The sequence below is a fragment of the Rousettus aegyptiacus genome, unplaced genomic scaffold, assembly GCF_014176215.1.
Source record: "Rousettus aegyptiacus isolate mRouAeg1 unplaced genomic scaffold, mRouAeg1.p scaffold_m13_p_3, whole genome shotgun sequence".
Classification (NCBI taxonomy): domain Eukaryota; kingdom Metazoa; phylum Chordata; class Mammalia; order Chiroptera; family Pteropodidae; genus Rousettus; species Rousettus aegyptiacus.
In genome coordinates, this window is record NW_023416306.1 from 132429989 (window position 1) to 132447049 (window position 17061).

Here is a 17061-nt window from a genome sequence, read left to right on the forward strand (position 1 = left end):
ATAGTATTTTTTTGTGGGATTGTTGCAAGGATTATAGGAATTAACGTGCTTACAAAAGTATCTGACGCACAGTGCAATTTAAGTGTTAACTGTTATTTCTAGAAGCACTTCTCCTTTCCACCCACAGATATATGATCAGCAGCCCCACTTTCCTTTTCCTGAAGTCTGGAGACACAGCAATGGAGAAGTCCTGGCAAGTGGGGAATAGAAATCAGCTTCCCATTTCCATCCCAAGTCAGGACATACTTCCACGTTCAGGGTCTTATCAGATGCCTACCTGCTACCCTCCCATTTTTACAAAGAAGGAAATCCAAGCTCAAAAAGAGATTGGACTAGTCCAGAGTCAGGGACAGAAGCCCTGGCCAAGTTAGAACTCTGTTCTGGGCCCCAGCCTGGCTCACTCTATTTGCCCCACCTCTGACTTCTCATTCCAGTGCCCAAGAATCCCCTCACCCCACCAGCTGATGGGGTGGGCTAGGTATTAATCTCATCCTTGCTTCTTCCCAGTTAATAACCCTGGACAAGTCATGTGAATTCTCTGAGCCTCATTGCGAACGTTTTACAGACACTATCCCAATACAGGTTTCTCCTATTATCCCTAAGTAGAGCGTCTATAAGAAACCTTTTGTAAACCAAAGCAGCAATCACCTTAGAGACGCATCTTGCTAATGGATGCAGAAAATAAGCCAAGATAAAGCACGAATGCTCACAGACCCAGTTCAGAGCTATAGGGGCTTGATGTTGAGATGTTGAGTGTAGTTTCTAGGGAAGGAGCTTGGAGGGGCCACTCTTGCTGCTGCTCAGGATGCATACGGCATCCGCAATGACTGGCTGCAAAACAAACGCTGATCAATATTTTCTATTTTCTCTTAAAAGTACAAGGGCATATAGATGGTTTATGGCAGGTTAATTGGGTTATCTTTGTAAGCATCCCTCACAGTGCCTGACATACAGTAGGGGATCAGTATAGGGTCACTTATCATTTCCCATACGAAAGTGAGTGACCCCTTAGGTCTCCGGATGCCTTCTGGCCCGCGGCCATCCAACCTGCTAGCCACCACATCACATGAGCCATACTATCTTTAGCCAGGGAGATATTTATATCGCCCTGGAAGTTTTTTTTCCGCTGAGCCCTAGAGTAGGTGGCCGCTGAATCCAGGCCTCCAGCGGTGGCCTCTGCCCCTCCGACTCGTCATGCCACGGGGCCCTGAGGCCCCGGTGCTGGTGTGGGTGGACGGCCAGCTCTTCCAGGCCGACCAGGCCCTGCTGGTGGAGCACTGTGGCTTCTTCCGCGGCCTCTTCCGCTCCGGCATGCAGGAGGCGCGCGCGGCCGAGGTGCGTCTGCAAGCGCTGAGCCCCGGCGGCTTCCGCACCACGCTGCAGGTGCTTCGCGGCGAGCGGCCGGCGCTGGCGGGCGCCGACGAGCTGCTGCAGGCCGTGGAGTGCGCCGCCTTCCTGCAGGCGCCGGCGCTGGCGCGCTTCCTGGAGCACAGCCTCACGTCTGACAACTGCGCGTTGCTGTGCGACGCGGCCGCCGCCTTCGGCCTGCGCGACGTGTTCCACAGCGCGGCTCTCTTCATCTGCGACGGCGCGCGCGAACTGGCGGCCGAGCTGGTGCTGCCCGAGGCCCAGGCCTATGTGGCGGCGCTGCGGCCCAGCAGCTACGTGGCGGTGAGCACGCACACGCCCGCTCCCGGCTTCCTGGAGGACGAGTCGCGGACGGTGTGCTACCTGGACGAGGAGGAGGACGCGTGGCGCACGCTAGCCGCGCTGCCCCTGGAAGCCAGCACGCTGCTGGCCGGCGTGGCCACGCTGGGCAACAAGCTCTACATCGTGGGGGGCGTGCGGGGTGCCAGCAAGGAGGTGGTGGAACTCGGCTTCTGCTATGACCCCGAAGGCGGAACGTGGTGCGAGTTCCCCAGCCCGCACCAACCGCGCTACGACACGGCGCTGGCCGGCTTCGATGGCCACCTCTACGCCATCGGCGGCGAGTTCCAGAGGATGCCCATGAGCTCCGTGGAGCGCTACGACCCGGCCACGGGCTGCTGGAGCTTCGTGGCCGACCTGCCGCAGCCAGCTGCCGGCGTGCCTTGCGCCCAGGCGTGTGGTCGCCTTTTTGTGTGTCTGTGGCGGCCGGCCGACACCACGGCCGTGGTGGAGTACACGGCGCGGGACGACATGTGGCTACCGGTGGCCGAGCTGCGGCGCCCGCAGAGCTATGGCCACTGCATGGTGGCCCACCGTGACAGTCTCTATGTGGTTCGCAACGGACCATCTGACGACTTCCTACACTGTGCCATCGACTGCCTCAACCTGGCCACGGGCCAGTGGACAGCGCTGCCCGGCCAGTTTGTCAACAGCAAAGGAGCGCTGTTTACGGCAGTCGTGCGTGGTGACACTGTCTATACTGTCAACCGCATGTTCACACTGCTCTATGCCATCGAGGGCAGCACCTGGCGACTGCTCAGGGAGAAGGCCGGCTTCCCACGACCCGGCTCCTTGCAGACTTTTCTCCTGAGGCTGCCTCCTGGTGCTCCGAGCCCTGTGGCCTCAACAACACCTGAACTGTGACTTCTGGGCTGAGCTGTAGGAGGAGACAACCGGAGTCTTCCCTGAGCTATGGCTGGATCTATGAAACTGGCTTTAGGAGCAGCGGGAGCTTCTCTCTTCCTGGTTGAGACTTCCGGATTTCGTGTCTTCCGGTGGTGTGACCAGGTCCAAAAAACTCAAGGAGCAATGAATACTGGAGTCTAAGCCCTCAAATTGCTTGGGCTCTGCTGAGAGCTGGTGGGTCACAATGTCAGTGGAAGGGATAAGGGGGTAGGATTTCAATAATCTAGGTTTGTGTGTGAATGGGCCAATAATTGATCATGGCGGGGAGTGGGTTAAGTGGTATTAATCAAACTGCCAATCAGTAGGCAAGAATTAGGCACCTACTGGGTGCCCAGCACAACGCTAGCTGTAACGTGGTCCATAGTTGCCAAACAGGTCCACAAAACTTAGCATCTAGCCCAGAAAAACCCTTAACAGAACAGTTACAGGACAATAGAAAGTTTATATGTGTCTTGACCCATGCAAAAATTAAAAGTACTGAAGAAATCAGGGCAAAAGGAAAAGAAGGGAGAGGAAAAATACATAACTCCAGGAAGGAGTGTACTAACTATATGAAGAAGACATGCAGGATAATTAGCTGCTCAAAAGGAAGGTTCACATGGCAGAAAGCGAGCTTAGAAGAGGAGAGGTGGGGAAGGATGAAGCAGATGGAAACAGTCTCTGTGAACCCAGCCTTTAAAGCAGAGCAGCTGTGGATGGAGGCATTTGGGGAGGGGGCAAGGCTGGGCGGGCTTGAAGAGACAACTGAGCTGAAACTGGAGTGAGATTTGTGAGGGAGAAAGGGTTCCCATGCCCTCTTATGGGATATGGACCTGCAGGGGAGAACCCAGTTGTAAGCTCCTTGCCTACTTTTTTTTTTTTTTTTTTTTTTTTTTTTTGCCATTGCCCCAGGGGAAGTGGACTATTAACTTCCATGACTTTAGGTCATTCAAGGGTATGAGCCAATCCTGGCCAGGTCTAACTGCCTCATCTTATCCTTCCCTCACATTCTATAGGTTAATTCTTTTCTAGCCTCTGTTCCTGATATTCCCTGAGCCTGGAATGCCTTTCCTCTTCCTCTCTTTCTTTTGGCTCTGTACCTATTTCCTCTGTGCACGATTGGCCGTTTCTGACCTTGGCTGTCTGCATTGCTTATTGGACCTCTGACTGACATCATTCTGTGTGTGTGTGTGTGTGTGTGTGTGTGTGTGTGTGTGTGTGTGTGTGTGTAGCCAGGCACATATGCGGATAGCAAGGGCAGAGATCTTATGTTGTTAACTGAGTTGGGGCACTTTCCCTCTTACAAAATAATATGATGAGGTCCTGAAAGAACCCAGGCTGTAGAGGCCACTAGTTAGGGATCTGGTGTCAGATGAAGACTCTTGTTCCTACTGGTTCCTGGTCAGGCACCCACCCAGCCCTCCAGTCTTTCCATGCCCTTGGGCAGATTTCTCTGAGTGGTCCTAAATGGTCTCTATCCTCTAGGATCTGAGGCCCATGGGAAATCCTGGCCTTATCACAGCTGGAGAGTGCAGCATCAGCAGCATCAGCATGGCACCTTCTGGACATGGTGGCTAGTGTCAGGGCTGCCCTAGCTACCTTTTCCCCTGACCTATGTCCCAAGCCTTGGAGAACACTGCCTCCAGAAGCCTGGGACCTTCTAGCTCTGAAATAGCCTAATCTGATGAGTCATAACAATAAATCCTGACTTTTGCATCCTGTGAGTGATGTGCAAAGTACTTCATGTCTGTCTTCCCACTGCAGCCCTACCTCCACCCTGGGAGTAGGGTACCTTCTCCCTGTGGCAGATGAAATATGCAAGGCTCAGAGGCTGAGTGACTGGCTCAAAGCCACAGGCTCATTCCAAAATATGGCAAAGTCCTCATTTTTCAGTTCTGTCAAAGTATAATTTTTATCACATATCAGAGAATTATTTAACTCATTAATAAGGGAACCAGGAGACTAGTAAAGCTGGTTCATCAAAGGAGCATTTGAGAGACTGATATTTGTATATTTCATTAGAAAAAGACATATTGAAGTAAGTTTGCAAAGGTAAGAAATGAAGATGGTTAATGTCTTACAGGGCAATAAAACCAGATTTTTGTGGTTCTCTACTAGACTAAAATCTTTTGCACCAATTACATGCACATACCTACTTATACATGCAGCTACATGTTAGCATGTAACATTGCAAATTCAGGCCCCTAATCAGTAGTAAACTGTAGAACAAAGGTACATTTCCCTAGAGAATTATATAACTCTCAGCTGTTCAGTTCTTCCCCAGAAAGACATTGAAAGGATACGCAGTCCTCCTTTTGCCTATATAACAATGGTACAGAATGCTCTCCTCCTTGCTCACTCCAGTGCTGACCACCCTGAGACTTGCAATCTCAAGATCTATCAGGTCATTTGCTCTCTCAACCCACAGAGCTTCATGTTTGTTGGCTTTTGCAGCTGGCTGCATGGACCAGCCCAGATGGGGCCTGCTAGCTCCTAAGGTTTGGTCATTCCTTGATCCAGAGCAGCCCTTTCTGATATGTCTTTTGTGCATAATAATAACACAGTGTTCACAGAGAACTTTCCCACAGTTGACTTATTTAAGTTTTGTAAGAATTTTAAGTGGTAGGCAGCTCTGCAACACTCCCACTTTCTTCTTAAAAACAAAACAAAACAAAAAAACCAAACAAACGTAAAACCCAAAACACCCAAAGGTTATGAGATTGGAAGAGGCACAACTAGGAAGTAGCAGAGCCTGGCTTTGAACCCAGGGCCACTTGCTGTTGCTGCCTTTCTGCTTGGCTGACATTCTGCGACAGGGTATTTCTGCCTCCTCTCCTTAACACTCCCCTCTGTTACCCTTCTCTCTGCATCTCTTCTTGGGGTCCATCACTTCACTGCACCCCACCCTTTCCCTCTTCTGCCAATAGGAAAATTCACTGTCTTGGGTTCTCTTGCCTTAGAATCTAGCTGGTTGACTGACAAATAGCACACTTCACAAGGGTGTTAATGAATGGTTAAGGCCCTGGGGGGGTGTTTGCACTTTCACAGTTACTCTTTCCCTCTCATGAAGTATGGGGGAAGTTTTCATAATCCAGTCCACTTTCTCCTCTGGCCTCACAGGTCAGGTTCCATTTTTTCCCACAACACACCACACTAGGCAGGAATGCTTACCCTGCCTGGTTTGCAGGTAAAGAAATCTCCCTGTCTTAGTCCAGAGGCCTATTCTGAGAAGTCTGTCTTTCCAGAGAAATCTATACACACACACACACACACACACACAGAGAGAGAGAGAGAGAGAGAGAGCGCACTTAACATAGCAAGGAGCATTTTCCTGAACCTCTAAGACAGCCCTGCAGCCCAACTCTCTGAAGTTCTCTCCAGTAGTCCACAAACTATCTCCTTGACCCTGATTCTGGAAATTATCTCCTTGCCCCTCCCCTGGAAATTATCCTATTCTGCTTATCTAGCTTGGCCAACAGAGGCAGGAGAAGCCTGACCTTCTCACACTTCACCCAGGGCCTGCTTCCCAGCTTGCCTCCCTTCGATCTGCTCATGTGACAGCTAAAGCCAGCTGAATGAAACGCCAGCCAGACTTTGTTGCTCCTCCACTCAGACACTTGGGTGGCTCATCTTGCCTGAGTGAAAGCCAAAGTCCTTTCAGGATCCCCTGCCCCATTCCCTTTCTAACTTCTTCCCTCATCACTTATCTGAGCCTCATTGCAATTCAAACACACAGGGCATAGTCCACCTCAGGGCTCTTGCATGATGTCCCTCTGCCAGCACACCTCCCTCACTTGGTCACCTGGCTCAGTCCCCATGTCTTACAGGCCTTTGCTCAGATGTCACTTTCATTCTGAGGCCCTTCCTGACTATCCTACTTAAAACCTACCTCTCCCTTCTCTGTATTCTCTAATTCTTTTTCTTGCTTCACTTTCCTCCATAGCATCTAGCATCATCTCCCATGCTATATTTTTACTTGTTTACTGTTTCTTCCTCCTACTAAAACTGAACTTCGTGAAAGCACAGGTTTCTATTTGTTCACTGTTGCATCGGCCAGAACCTGGAACAGTGACTAGAACATAGTAGGGGCTCAATAAATATTGACTAAATGAACAAATAAATGGTGCTCAATGGATGTTGGAAGAATGAACTAATGGATCAATCAAAAGAAAACGCCATAGAGAGAAGCTGTTGGAGTTCAGAGGAGAGGGTATCATTTCTGCAGGGGGTGAGTGTGGCCAGGTGATTGGGCCTTCACGAGAAGGTGATGAGCTGTCAGGTCCCTACACTCTGGGAAGAATGGGATCTGGGAACAGCAGCAGCTCATAGGTTACTTCTCTGCCTTCAGTGGAGGGGAGGAGACTGGAATTGGAAGTGCTAATCACTCTGTGAAGAATTGCTCCTCTTGGCCATGGAATACACACAGGGCTGGTCTGTTTATTTTCCTTTGGCCCCAAGCAGCTGGGCCTCTTTTTCATCCTAATTGCTTTGCTTCAAGTTGCTGTCACTTCCCAAGAACAGCAGCAAATTAACTGTGCTGGTGGGAGACACAGCTGTGGGCAGACAAGCCAGCTCAGAGCGTGAAGGTCTATGGGCACGAGATATGGGGCCCCGATGGAGGGGGTCTCCCAGGACTAATCCCGGCAGTGTCCTCTGAAGCACTCATGGTTATGCCCTAGCTGGAGTGGGGAAGCACAAACAGAGGGAGCCCCTCTCTCCTGGGTCTCAGCAGCTAACAAAAGGTAAAGGGGGCCTTGCGTAAAGCGGCAGGGTCTTGAAGCAGGGTGTAAGCATCTCATCCAACCCCTCTCTTTTTACAGGGAGGAAAGGGAAGTCAAAGTGGGGCAAGAAACTCACCTGGAGATACACAGCAATGCAGCAGACCACCCCAAGCTCAAACCCATGGTTCTAGAATTTTCTTCTCACCACACCTTGCCGCATCTCTTGTGCTACCTTCCAGGATACCTATGAGGGAGGTTTCTCAAAGTGACCCATCAGACCTTCCCTCCTGATTCCAGACCTCCATCCTTATTTTTTCCAGTAAGTCTCATCCTTCTTGTGTCCCATTCTTTTAACACTCTGCTTTCATTCAGCAGATATAGACAAAAGAGTTGCTCCCTAATTTGGTATGTGGGTGCCTGGGCCCTTTGAGTGTCTCTCTCTCTCCTCTCTCTCTCTCTCTCTCTCTCTCTCTCTCTCTCTCTCTCTCTCTCTCTCTCTCACACACACACACACACACACGTGTGACACACAAACTTTGACAACTCCAAGGGCAGCCTGATGCCATTGGCCCAGTACCCTTCTCTTTCCAGCAACATATTTTCATTCTAACACGGGCCTTCCATAGATGTGCCTAACTCCAGATGTGATTAACACAGGGAATTTCAGGTGCTCTAAGAGGGATATAGCATTGGGTTAAGGTGGAAACAAAGGACCGAGGATCTTGTAGGCACTACTCCGTAGAGGCCAGCTCTGCCTGCCAGATAATCAGCTGGCTTTGGAGTCAAAACCTGGCTCTGACAGTTATGAGAGTGAAATGAGAACCTAGAGGCCAGCATATGTTATGCTCACCTTCCATCTACCTTTCTACTTTTCTTTAATTCTCACCTTACCCCCTTTATTGAGACCCTTTCTATGAAGCAGGCACAGGTTGAATGAGCTATACTTCACCCCTGCAGTCCATGCACTTACCACTGAGTGAGGAGACAGGATGGCAGAATAGGTAAGCATCGGCTTTGGTGGCAGGGGACCTAGATTCATATTCCAGCTCCATCATTTTCCAGCTGTGTCATCTTGGGCAAACTGGTTTTTGCGTAAAATGCTGCTGCTGATGAGATTTATCTTATGCAGAAATTGTGCAGATGATAGATTTTGTGAAGTACCTATGGCTCTCCCAGTAGGGAGGTAGGTTGGAGTCTGAGTGTGGAGAACCTTGAATGCCAGGCTGAGAACTTGGGCCTCACTCTGTAGGAAGTGGAGAGCCAGAACAAGTATTTGAGATGGTAAATATAGAAGACAGATACCATGCTTCCCACATTCCAATAGCAAGCCCCTCACCCTGCCCTGTGCTGCATGGCTCCTGTCTGTCTCCTCCAGATCCACTCTCCCCATCTGCTCTGTGCCCCAGGAGACTGCCCTTTTGGGTTATATCATTGGGCTTTCTGACCTTGGCTCCCAATGGGAGGCTCCAGCAGAAGGTAGGGTGGGGAGGAGTGGGTGGCCAGGGGATTTCGTTCTCTGCTCCCTCCCTGCAGGGCTGCCTTACACTAACTTTTTTTTTAACTACTATCCAGAGTCACAGCTCCTATCAGGTGGCCCTTTCTGTACAGCGCTCTCAGTCTCCAGGTGGTGGTGCCCCCAACTCCAGGTATAGATGAGGTGAGAGCCCCACTGTCACTAGCATTACACTACCCCTGCAGTAGCCTTCCATCCTTTGTGGATAGCCTCTTTCTTCAATTCTCCTGAAATGACCCAATTTGAGCGTGTCATCTCTTTTCCTGCCAAGATACATGTCCTGTCCCCTCTGGCCGTCATCTCTCTGGGCATCTGTCACTGAGTGGTTCAGTTTGGGCACAGCAAGGAATACTGAAAATGTCTTTCTCAGTCCCTTGGCCTGATTATACAGTGATGGGAACCAGAGGAATGTCTTACCAGAAGGGGTGGTACCTCAGTGACCGGAAGCTAGGGCCTTGCCTCCTAAGCCACTTGAATTTGAGGGGAAAAAAGTGACCTTTAAAAGCTCTTTGAGGAGTGGCTGGGAATGGAAACAGAACCAGATGCATGCGCTCCAGGGAGCACAACTTATTCTGCCCTCTCTCAAGTGGTGGTGGGTGGGGGACCAGGCAGGTCTGCAGACCCCGCCACTAGGTAGGACCTGGTTCCCTACTGCCCTGGCCAGACTTGGCCTTTACCACATCTAACCAGGGGTTTTACAAGATAGACAGAGGAGCCTTGAGATCCTCACTCCATCTGCTGGGCAGTTTGGGGCTGGCTACACTACTTCTCTGAGCCCCACTTTGCATCTGTCACTGAAGGTGATAGCCCGTGTCTTGTGCACACGTTTGCTATGTGGTCAGATGAGGGAACATGTGTACAGGTCTATGATGAAGGGAATTGGAATGCTCTAGGTTCTAGCTTAGACTTTCTAGATTCTTTTTATTTTTCCTGAGCACCCTAGTTTTACTAAGGAGTTTATTTGAGCGGACCAGGGGACAGGGAGGCCCTGCATTTAAAAAAAGGTGTTGGGCCACCTGGTGGTGAAGTATGTGGCTTGTGCGGACAATGCAGGACCCTGCGGGGCAGCGGGAACTTGATCTTGGAGTTGTAAAACTGCTTGACTGCCGTTTGGCGGCGGCATTTGCTAGCTGCAATCTCCTCCACCTTCATGATCTGGATTGGGTGCGCGCAGGCACAGTGCCAGGCCCCCATGTCTCGGTAGCACTGGGTGACAGTACCTGCAGTGGTCCGGTCATGGTACTCCCTGCACATGTTGTGGGTACCACTGCAGGAGTTGTAGTGCAGCCAGATGCTAAGCTCTTCACTCACAGGGGGCATTTCTCAAATACCTGCCACAGTAGACAATTTCCCCTGAAGATTTCTTCATCTTATTTAGGAGACACAAAATACCAGAAGGGAGACCTGGCAACAACATGGTTAGACGCATGCAGTAGAGGGGTGGCATGTGGCATTTGGGGGTGAGCAAGCAGCGCCCCACCACCTTGTAGTCTCGCAGTGTACTGGAGGCCTTCATAGCTCTCTCACCACGATCTTGAGCAGCTGTTTACCCTTCTGAGCCTCAGATGGCATCTGCCAATGGGCTGTTGGGAGGCAGAGGCAAGTGAGATAGTATACAGAAGGAGCTTAGGACAGTGCCCAGCCCACAGGTGTCCATAAAGCCGAAAGCTCTCTATCCTCATGTGAGGGTGGCAGCTTATCTTAACAGTAGCGATTGGTCGGGCTTCAGATGCAGAAGGCAATTAATGACTACATGCTGCAATTGGGAGCCCAAAAGGGGGGCTTTTGGCCTTAAAAGCATCTTCCATTGTTCTTCCTGGTTAGACATTGTCTCTAGAATATAATCCCTTGATCCTGTACCATCTTCGGGGCATAGGAAAGGTCAGGTGAAGGGGCAGGCATGTGAGTCCTTTCACCAGATACTGAGAAAATATCATCCTTATGATTCTTGAGCCTCACTCCCTCACCCAGGGGGAGCTCAAAATACTTCTCTTATCTTCAGAGGCAGTAACCTACCTTGAACCTTGAAAATAGCTCTCGACTACCACTAAACCATCTCCTTGGCCCCTGCCCCCACGTGGCCTGAGGTGGGGTGGACAGAGCAAAGCTCCTCATCTCAGAATAAGGGGTTGTGGCTTTCTTAACTAGCAGCACCCACCTCCCTCCTCATAGCTCAGCCTGGTCCACCACAGAGAGTGTGGTCACCGCTTCTGGCCTGCTCAAGGGTGGTGACCCACACTTGTCTCTGCTCAGCCAGGCTGCCATCAAAAAGGGCTCATGTGCCGCCCAAAGGAGCACATATCCAGAGTCATGAACCAACTTGGACCTCTGTCCCTCCCATGGGATGCTAGGGGTCCTTGTGCAGATTAACACCAGGACCCTCCCTGCAGTCACCAGGGGCTTTTATGCACTCCAGTCCCAGCACTGTGGTCCCTCCAGGCTCTGCGAGGCCAGGCAGTAGGGAATGGGGCATGGCAGCCTTTGTCTCTTGAAGTCACGTCACTGATAGTGTCATCCCAACTACCCAGGGCTTCCCTTAATACCTGCTGGTGCATCTTTCACCTGGCATTTGGGTGAAACCTCTTTGGAAGATAGGTACCTTTTAACATGGGCCACTCCCCATGGGTTTCCCTCCCACCCTCCCTTCTTTTCTTCCTCTTCATTCAGCAAACACTTCTGAGAACCTCCTCTAACCACAAGCTGTGTGGGAAAGGGGGCTGGAGGAGGAGCAGAGAGACAAACCAGATTTGGTTCCTGCCCCCGGAGCTTCAAGATGGGATGAAAGAGGCAGCCCCTTGGCAGTTACAGGACCAGGAATTATCCCTGATTAGATAACTCCCTGAAGTGAGAACTAGGACTTCCAAGCCCCGTGGCAGTCAACTTTCCTCATCCTGCTTTACTGTCCTACACCTTTCACTAGGTTCCAGGGATGACAGGACTTAGGTCCCATTTGGCCACTGTCTTTACTCATGTTCTGTCCAGCAGGGGGCTTTGGTTGTCAGCATAGTTAAGGAGAACAGGATTCTATTACAAGGACTTTGGTAGCTCCAGGCGCCCTGGAAAGACCAGCACACCTGTCTCAGGACAATCGGAGCCGCAAGAGTCTGCAGCAGCAGGGACTGTTTATAGTCCCCCTGAGGCCACAGCCTGAATGAGTGTGCTCAAGAGTCCAGGTTACATGCCAGAGTCGGTCTGACCCCAGGGGAGGACAGGGCACTTTGATTGACAACACACTCAGGTAGCAGTGACAGGAAAGGTAATTCCTCCAAGTTTACCAGGTGTCACTTAAGAATAAGGAGAAACAGGCTCTAGGTGGGTGGCCAGAAAATAGCACTGACCATCATGGTCTCCCTTGTATCACTCCTGTTGGCTCCACTGTGTTTATTCTGTTGCCCCTAGGCTGCAGCATCAAGTCCAAACTCTCCAAGGCCCAGACCCCACCTTCCAGGCACGCTGAAGAGCTCCCCATTCTCCCTCTTGCTCCATATTGTCTCACGCCTGATGACTGCCGTCTGTAATGTCCTTCCTCTGCTTCTCCGTGGAAAGAACTCCTGCCCACCTTGCAAGGCCTGGCTCGGTTGCGCCTAGTGCCAGGCTGGGACTGGTATCTCAGCCTGGCTCAAGCTCCCGCAGTGTGGGATCTCATGCCTGCTCAGAGGTCACCTTAACTGCACCAGAGTTTGTGGCTTATGATCTGTCTGTCCTCATGATAGAGGGCCTCCCCACCCCCATCTCTTCCTGTGTCCTGCACAGTACCTGCTGAGGTTCGTGGAATTGTTCAGCTGCTAAGGGTATTTAGAATCTGGGATTCAGCCATGCCTTGTGTCCCTGGTTCCCCAGCTCCCTGGCCTCCATCCTTCTGCCCTCACCCAGCACCCAGTTAATGTCTCTGCTTAGCCTGAAAACATTCTCTTAATGACAAAAAAATAAAATCATAGGTTAAAAATCTTGCGCAGTAAAATAGCAGATGACGTTGTGTGGGCAACTTCCCAGAGGACACAGAATGCACGTCTCCTGAGTGGGTAGCCATATAAGGACAGGTTTAGGAGGACAGTGGGTAGGAGGCAGGGCCACCTGCCAGGAGAAGGGGATGTTGGGGTGGGGGTGGGTGCCCCAATGCTGGCCTGGGAGTGGAGCCAGCAGAGGAGCTGGCCAGGACCCAGTTCCACAGGGGGAGTTGGCAAACTGCCACCTCACAGGCACTTGTTGGGCCAAAGCCCGCCTGTCCTCCTGCTTTCACTGGCATTATCACCAGCACGGGCACTGACCTGCTCTCAGCCACTTGCCATGCTAACTCACACCACCCAGCCTAGCACTGGGAACCTTCCACTCCAGGACAGGCCATTTCTTATCCTTCTTCCCACCTTTCCCCACTCCCGACCTCAGCAGGGCCTGGTACCCAGCTGGTGTGCAATAAAGTTTTGCTGGGTGGAAAAATTAGTAAGTGAATAGTTTATTGGTGATAGTTGTAGATCATCAACTGGGCTGTAGCACCTGGAACACAGGGGCAGCTTCTACTCAAAGGGTCTAGCACAAGGTTGAGTGCACAGTAGGTGCTTAACAAAGGATTTGGTGGTTGAGTGGATCCTGCCTTGATTAGAGCTGAGCAGTCAGTTCTTGCCCCATTCAGGATCACCCTTGTCTTCGGCATGCAGGCAAACACACTCCAAAACTCCAGATAATGCCTTTATCAGAATTTTTACTCCCTTTAAGGACAGTGGGAATGTGTGTGTATAAGAGAGAAAGTTTCTGGGAGAGTCCTGATTGCCAAAGCATTCCTTTGACCATACCATGTCTGGGAACAAAGCCCTGGCCCTTATGATCTAAGGGCCAGGTGAGGAGAGTTGAGAAACCAGGAGGTCTCTATACTGAGGGAGCGGCTCTAGATACCTCCCCCAAACATCATTAGAAAAGACATTCCAGAGCTCCCCAAAGGCCCAAATTCTCCTGGTGATGAGTCTTACCTAGAGACAGCAGGGATGGTCAGATGAGAGGAAAAGTTGGGATGGTCGCCCCTTCCCTTTTCCATCTCTTACTGGGCCTAAAACCCCATCATTTATGAGTCACCCATGAGTTAATCATTGTCCTCTCCCTAAATCCTCTTAAAAGGCAAAGCATGTTCCCTACAGGGGCCAACAAAAGAATGCTCTAATCATCAGATAAGACAGGCAGACAGGGCAGCTAGAGGTCAGGGGCTGGGAAGAAGCATGGAAGAAGTGGGCAGAGAAGAGAGAAGGGTCCTGGAAGAGGAAGCTCCTGACTTCTCAACTGTGACCTGAGGGTGCAACCCCCTCCACCGTCCCCAGAGTGGAAGGGTCAGGGCCTAGAGGAGGCTCTGGCAGCCCCTCAGCTGGCCCGGCTCCCAGTACCAGGAGAATGCAGTCAGCTGCAGGAGGAGTTGACTCAAGTTGAAGCAAGAGCACCAGAGGCTCCTAGCAGAGGCGAGAGGGGAGCAGAGCCAGCTGTGTCAGCTTGAGCCTGGGGAGGGTCCAGCCTTGCCTAAGACTCTGACCTCTCTGGGTGAGGCCTGCCCCACTGTCATTATGCTCTAAAATAGAAATGCCACTTGTATAAAGAGTAATATGAAACACAACAAAACTTTCTTATATGATTGCCTGAAATTCCATCATTAGTCATATAGTATTTTGGGTCAAGTGTTGCCCCTCTATGGTAGGTGGAATAATGGTCCCCTGAAGGTGTCTACGTCCTAATCCCTGGAATTATGTTATTTTACATGGTAAAAGGGACTTTGCAGATATGATTCAGGATTTTGAGATGGGAGATAATCCTGGATTATCCATGTGTGCCCGACAGAATCACAAAGGTCCGTACATGAAGGCGGCAGAAGGGTCAGCCAGATAGAGGGCAATGTGCGTATTTCCCTAGGAAAGGAACACACCAAGAACTTGAGATTTAAGCATGAAATAGTTTAAGGCACACCCCCACAACACCTCCATTGGAGTCAGGAGGCCTCCTTCAACCTGCTAGCCCTGGGCCTAAGAGGGAACATAGTGGGGACACAGAAGAGAAGACAGAACATAAGAGAACGGAAGTGAGAGCGAGAACCAAGGCAAAACTTGCTTCCTTCTGCATCCTTCGGCCGGGCCTTGGTTCACTATCTGGTGCCGCAGCTACACCATCCTCCTGGCTTCCTCTCCAAGGGTCATCTTGTCTAGACCCTGCCTTCGGGGAGCTGAGTATGTCATCTGCTATTTCAAGGGGCCACCAATGCAACTACCTGACCCTTCGTGTTAGCTATAGAGATTGTCCTTCTCCCAAGTGGCACTACCAGACTCATCTGCTCCAGCTACCTTCTTAAACTCTCTGACCTGAGATGGGGAGAGATTGTAAATGCTGGAGATTTGTTAACCATAACAGTGATGAGGAAGATGGCCAGAGTAAAGGTAGTACTGATTATAGAACAAGGCAGGGTATGAATAAGTAACTACTAGACACTATGCCACAAGCTTCCTATGTGCCATCCTGTTCAATCATCCTAGTCGAGACGTTTCAGTATCCATATTTTATAAATAAGGAACTGAGGCACAGAGAGATTGTGTGAAGTTTCAGTTAGTTCATGATAGGGCTGTAGTTTCAGCCCAGGTCTCACTTCAGAGTCCACGCCTGTAACTACCACACTGTTCTCACTTCTAAAAATGTTTTAAACTAACAATAATGTCTTAATGTCTCATTTTTTGAACCAGGCAATCGTTTTCTAGGGATGGAGAAGTTTGGGGCAGGTGGGAGAAGGATAGGAGGAGAAGCGTAAGGACACGTGATATGAGTAAGGGGCCTGTCGACTGGAGACTTAATAAAGTAGCAGACCGAGGCCAGATTGCTTTGGATTTAATATTTCATCTTAGAAATCAGACTTGAACTTTACTATCTTTTCCAAGAGCAGTTTTATTTTTGACCAACTTTACGATATTTTGCTGATTTTCTCAAATAGCTTTTCATTTTGAATAACTACAAGTTATTCAAAGCAAGTTTTAAGACCAAAGAATATTTTTGATGTGATTTCAAGTTGCCAGGCATCAAGACTTAGTGGAAAGTACCAAGGGGCTGGATGGGCCTCAAGAAACCTGGGTTCTATCTCCAAACTTCCTGTTTAGGCCTGTGTAGGCCTGCAGAAGTCTTCACTACCCGTTCAAACAAAGTTTCTGGGTTGAAGCTGTGAGAAATGTGGAAGATTTTTTTTTTTTTTTACAGGCCTCAGCTTCAGGTCCAGTCATGTTTGCTGGGTAGAGTGGGTGCGAAGTTTTGATTCTGTTGTAATTGCTGCAGGCCTTTGCACAGGACCAGCTGGGAAGGGCAGGGCACAGGTGTCTTGGCTTCTGACCTCTGCTCGCCTGAATCACAGGCAACAACAACTGGTCCTCTCAGTCCCAGAGGGCCTCCAGAGGGTAAGCCTTAGGTGACTGGACACAACTGTTCCCAACCTGTCCATTCCTCAAATGAGGACAGACTGACATAGGACCACAGATTGTCAGAGCAGAAGGGGGTCCAGATCAGCTGGCCCTGAGGGTCACACATACTGGCCACGGGCCCATTACATTGAATAAGAATCCCCAGAAATATTGGCATAAAAACACGTAGATCGATGGTACAAAACAGAGAGCCCAGAAATCAACCCAGACAATTTATAGTCAATTAATTTATGACAAAAGAGCCAAGAACATATGATGGGAAAAGGACAGTCTTCAATAAACAGTGCTGGGAAAACTAGACAGCCACATGCAAAAGAATGAAAGTCAACCATTATACCATACACAAAAATTACCTCAAAATAGATTAAAGATGAATGTAAGGCCCAAAGCCATAAAACTCCTAGAAGAAAACATAGGCAGTAAGCTCCTTGACATAGGTCTTGGCAATGATATTTTGGATATGACACCAAAAGCAAAAGTAACAAAAGCAAAAATAAATGAGTGGGACTATATCAACTAAAACTTCTGTACAGCAAAGGAAATCATCAGCGAAACAAAAAGGCAACCTAATGAATGGGAAAACTATTTGCAAATCATATATTCGATAAAGAGTTAATATCCGAAATATATAAAGAACTCATACAACTCAATAGCAAAAAAAAAAAAAAAAAAAAAAAAAAATCTAATTTTAAAAAGAGGCAGATCTTTGTAGACATTGTTCTAAAGAGGACATACAGATGCCCAACAGGTACATGAAAAGATGCTCAACATCACTAATCATCAGGGAAATGTAAATCAAAACCACCTT

At 49.8% G+C, this 17061-nt stretch overlaps 1 protein-coding gene, 1 long non-coding RNA gene and 1 pseudogene across 2 annotated transcripts; 1 reads left to right on the forward strand and 2 right to left on the reverse strand.

Annotated features, from left to right (window-relative positions):
* Positions 1–1191: 1191 nt before the first annotated feature.
* Positions 1192–7512, forward strand: KBTBD13 (kelch repeat and BTB domain containing 13). Its single transcript, XM_016141047.2, has 2 exons — positions 1192–2787; positions 7413–7512. Exon 1 carries the CDS (start codon positions 1195–1197, stop codon positions 2569–2571), a length of 1377 nt encoding a protein of 458 aa, XP_015996533.2. The 5' UTR covers positions 1192–1194; the 3' UTR covers positions 2572–2787; positions 7413–7512.
* LOC118600394 lies at positions 7480–16476 on the reverse strand. The gene is made up of 3 exons (XR_004950025.1): positions 13791–16476; positions 8284–8556; positions 7480–7557 (listed from the first exon to the last, which is right to left on the reverse strand). It is a non-coding gene; the product is annotated as an uncharacterized LOC118600394 (long non-coding RNA).
* LOC107508964 lies at positions 9821–11439 on the reverse strand (annotated as a pseudogene).
* Positions 16477–17061: the final 585 nt, after the last annotated feature.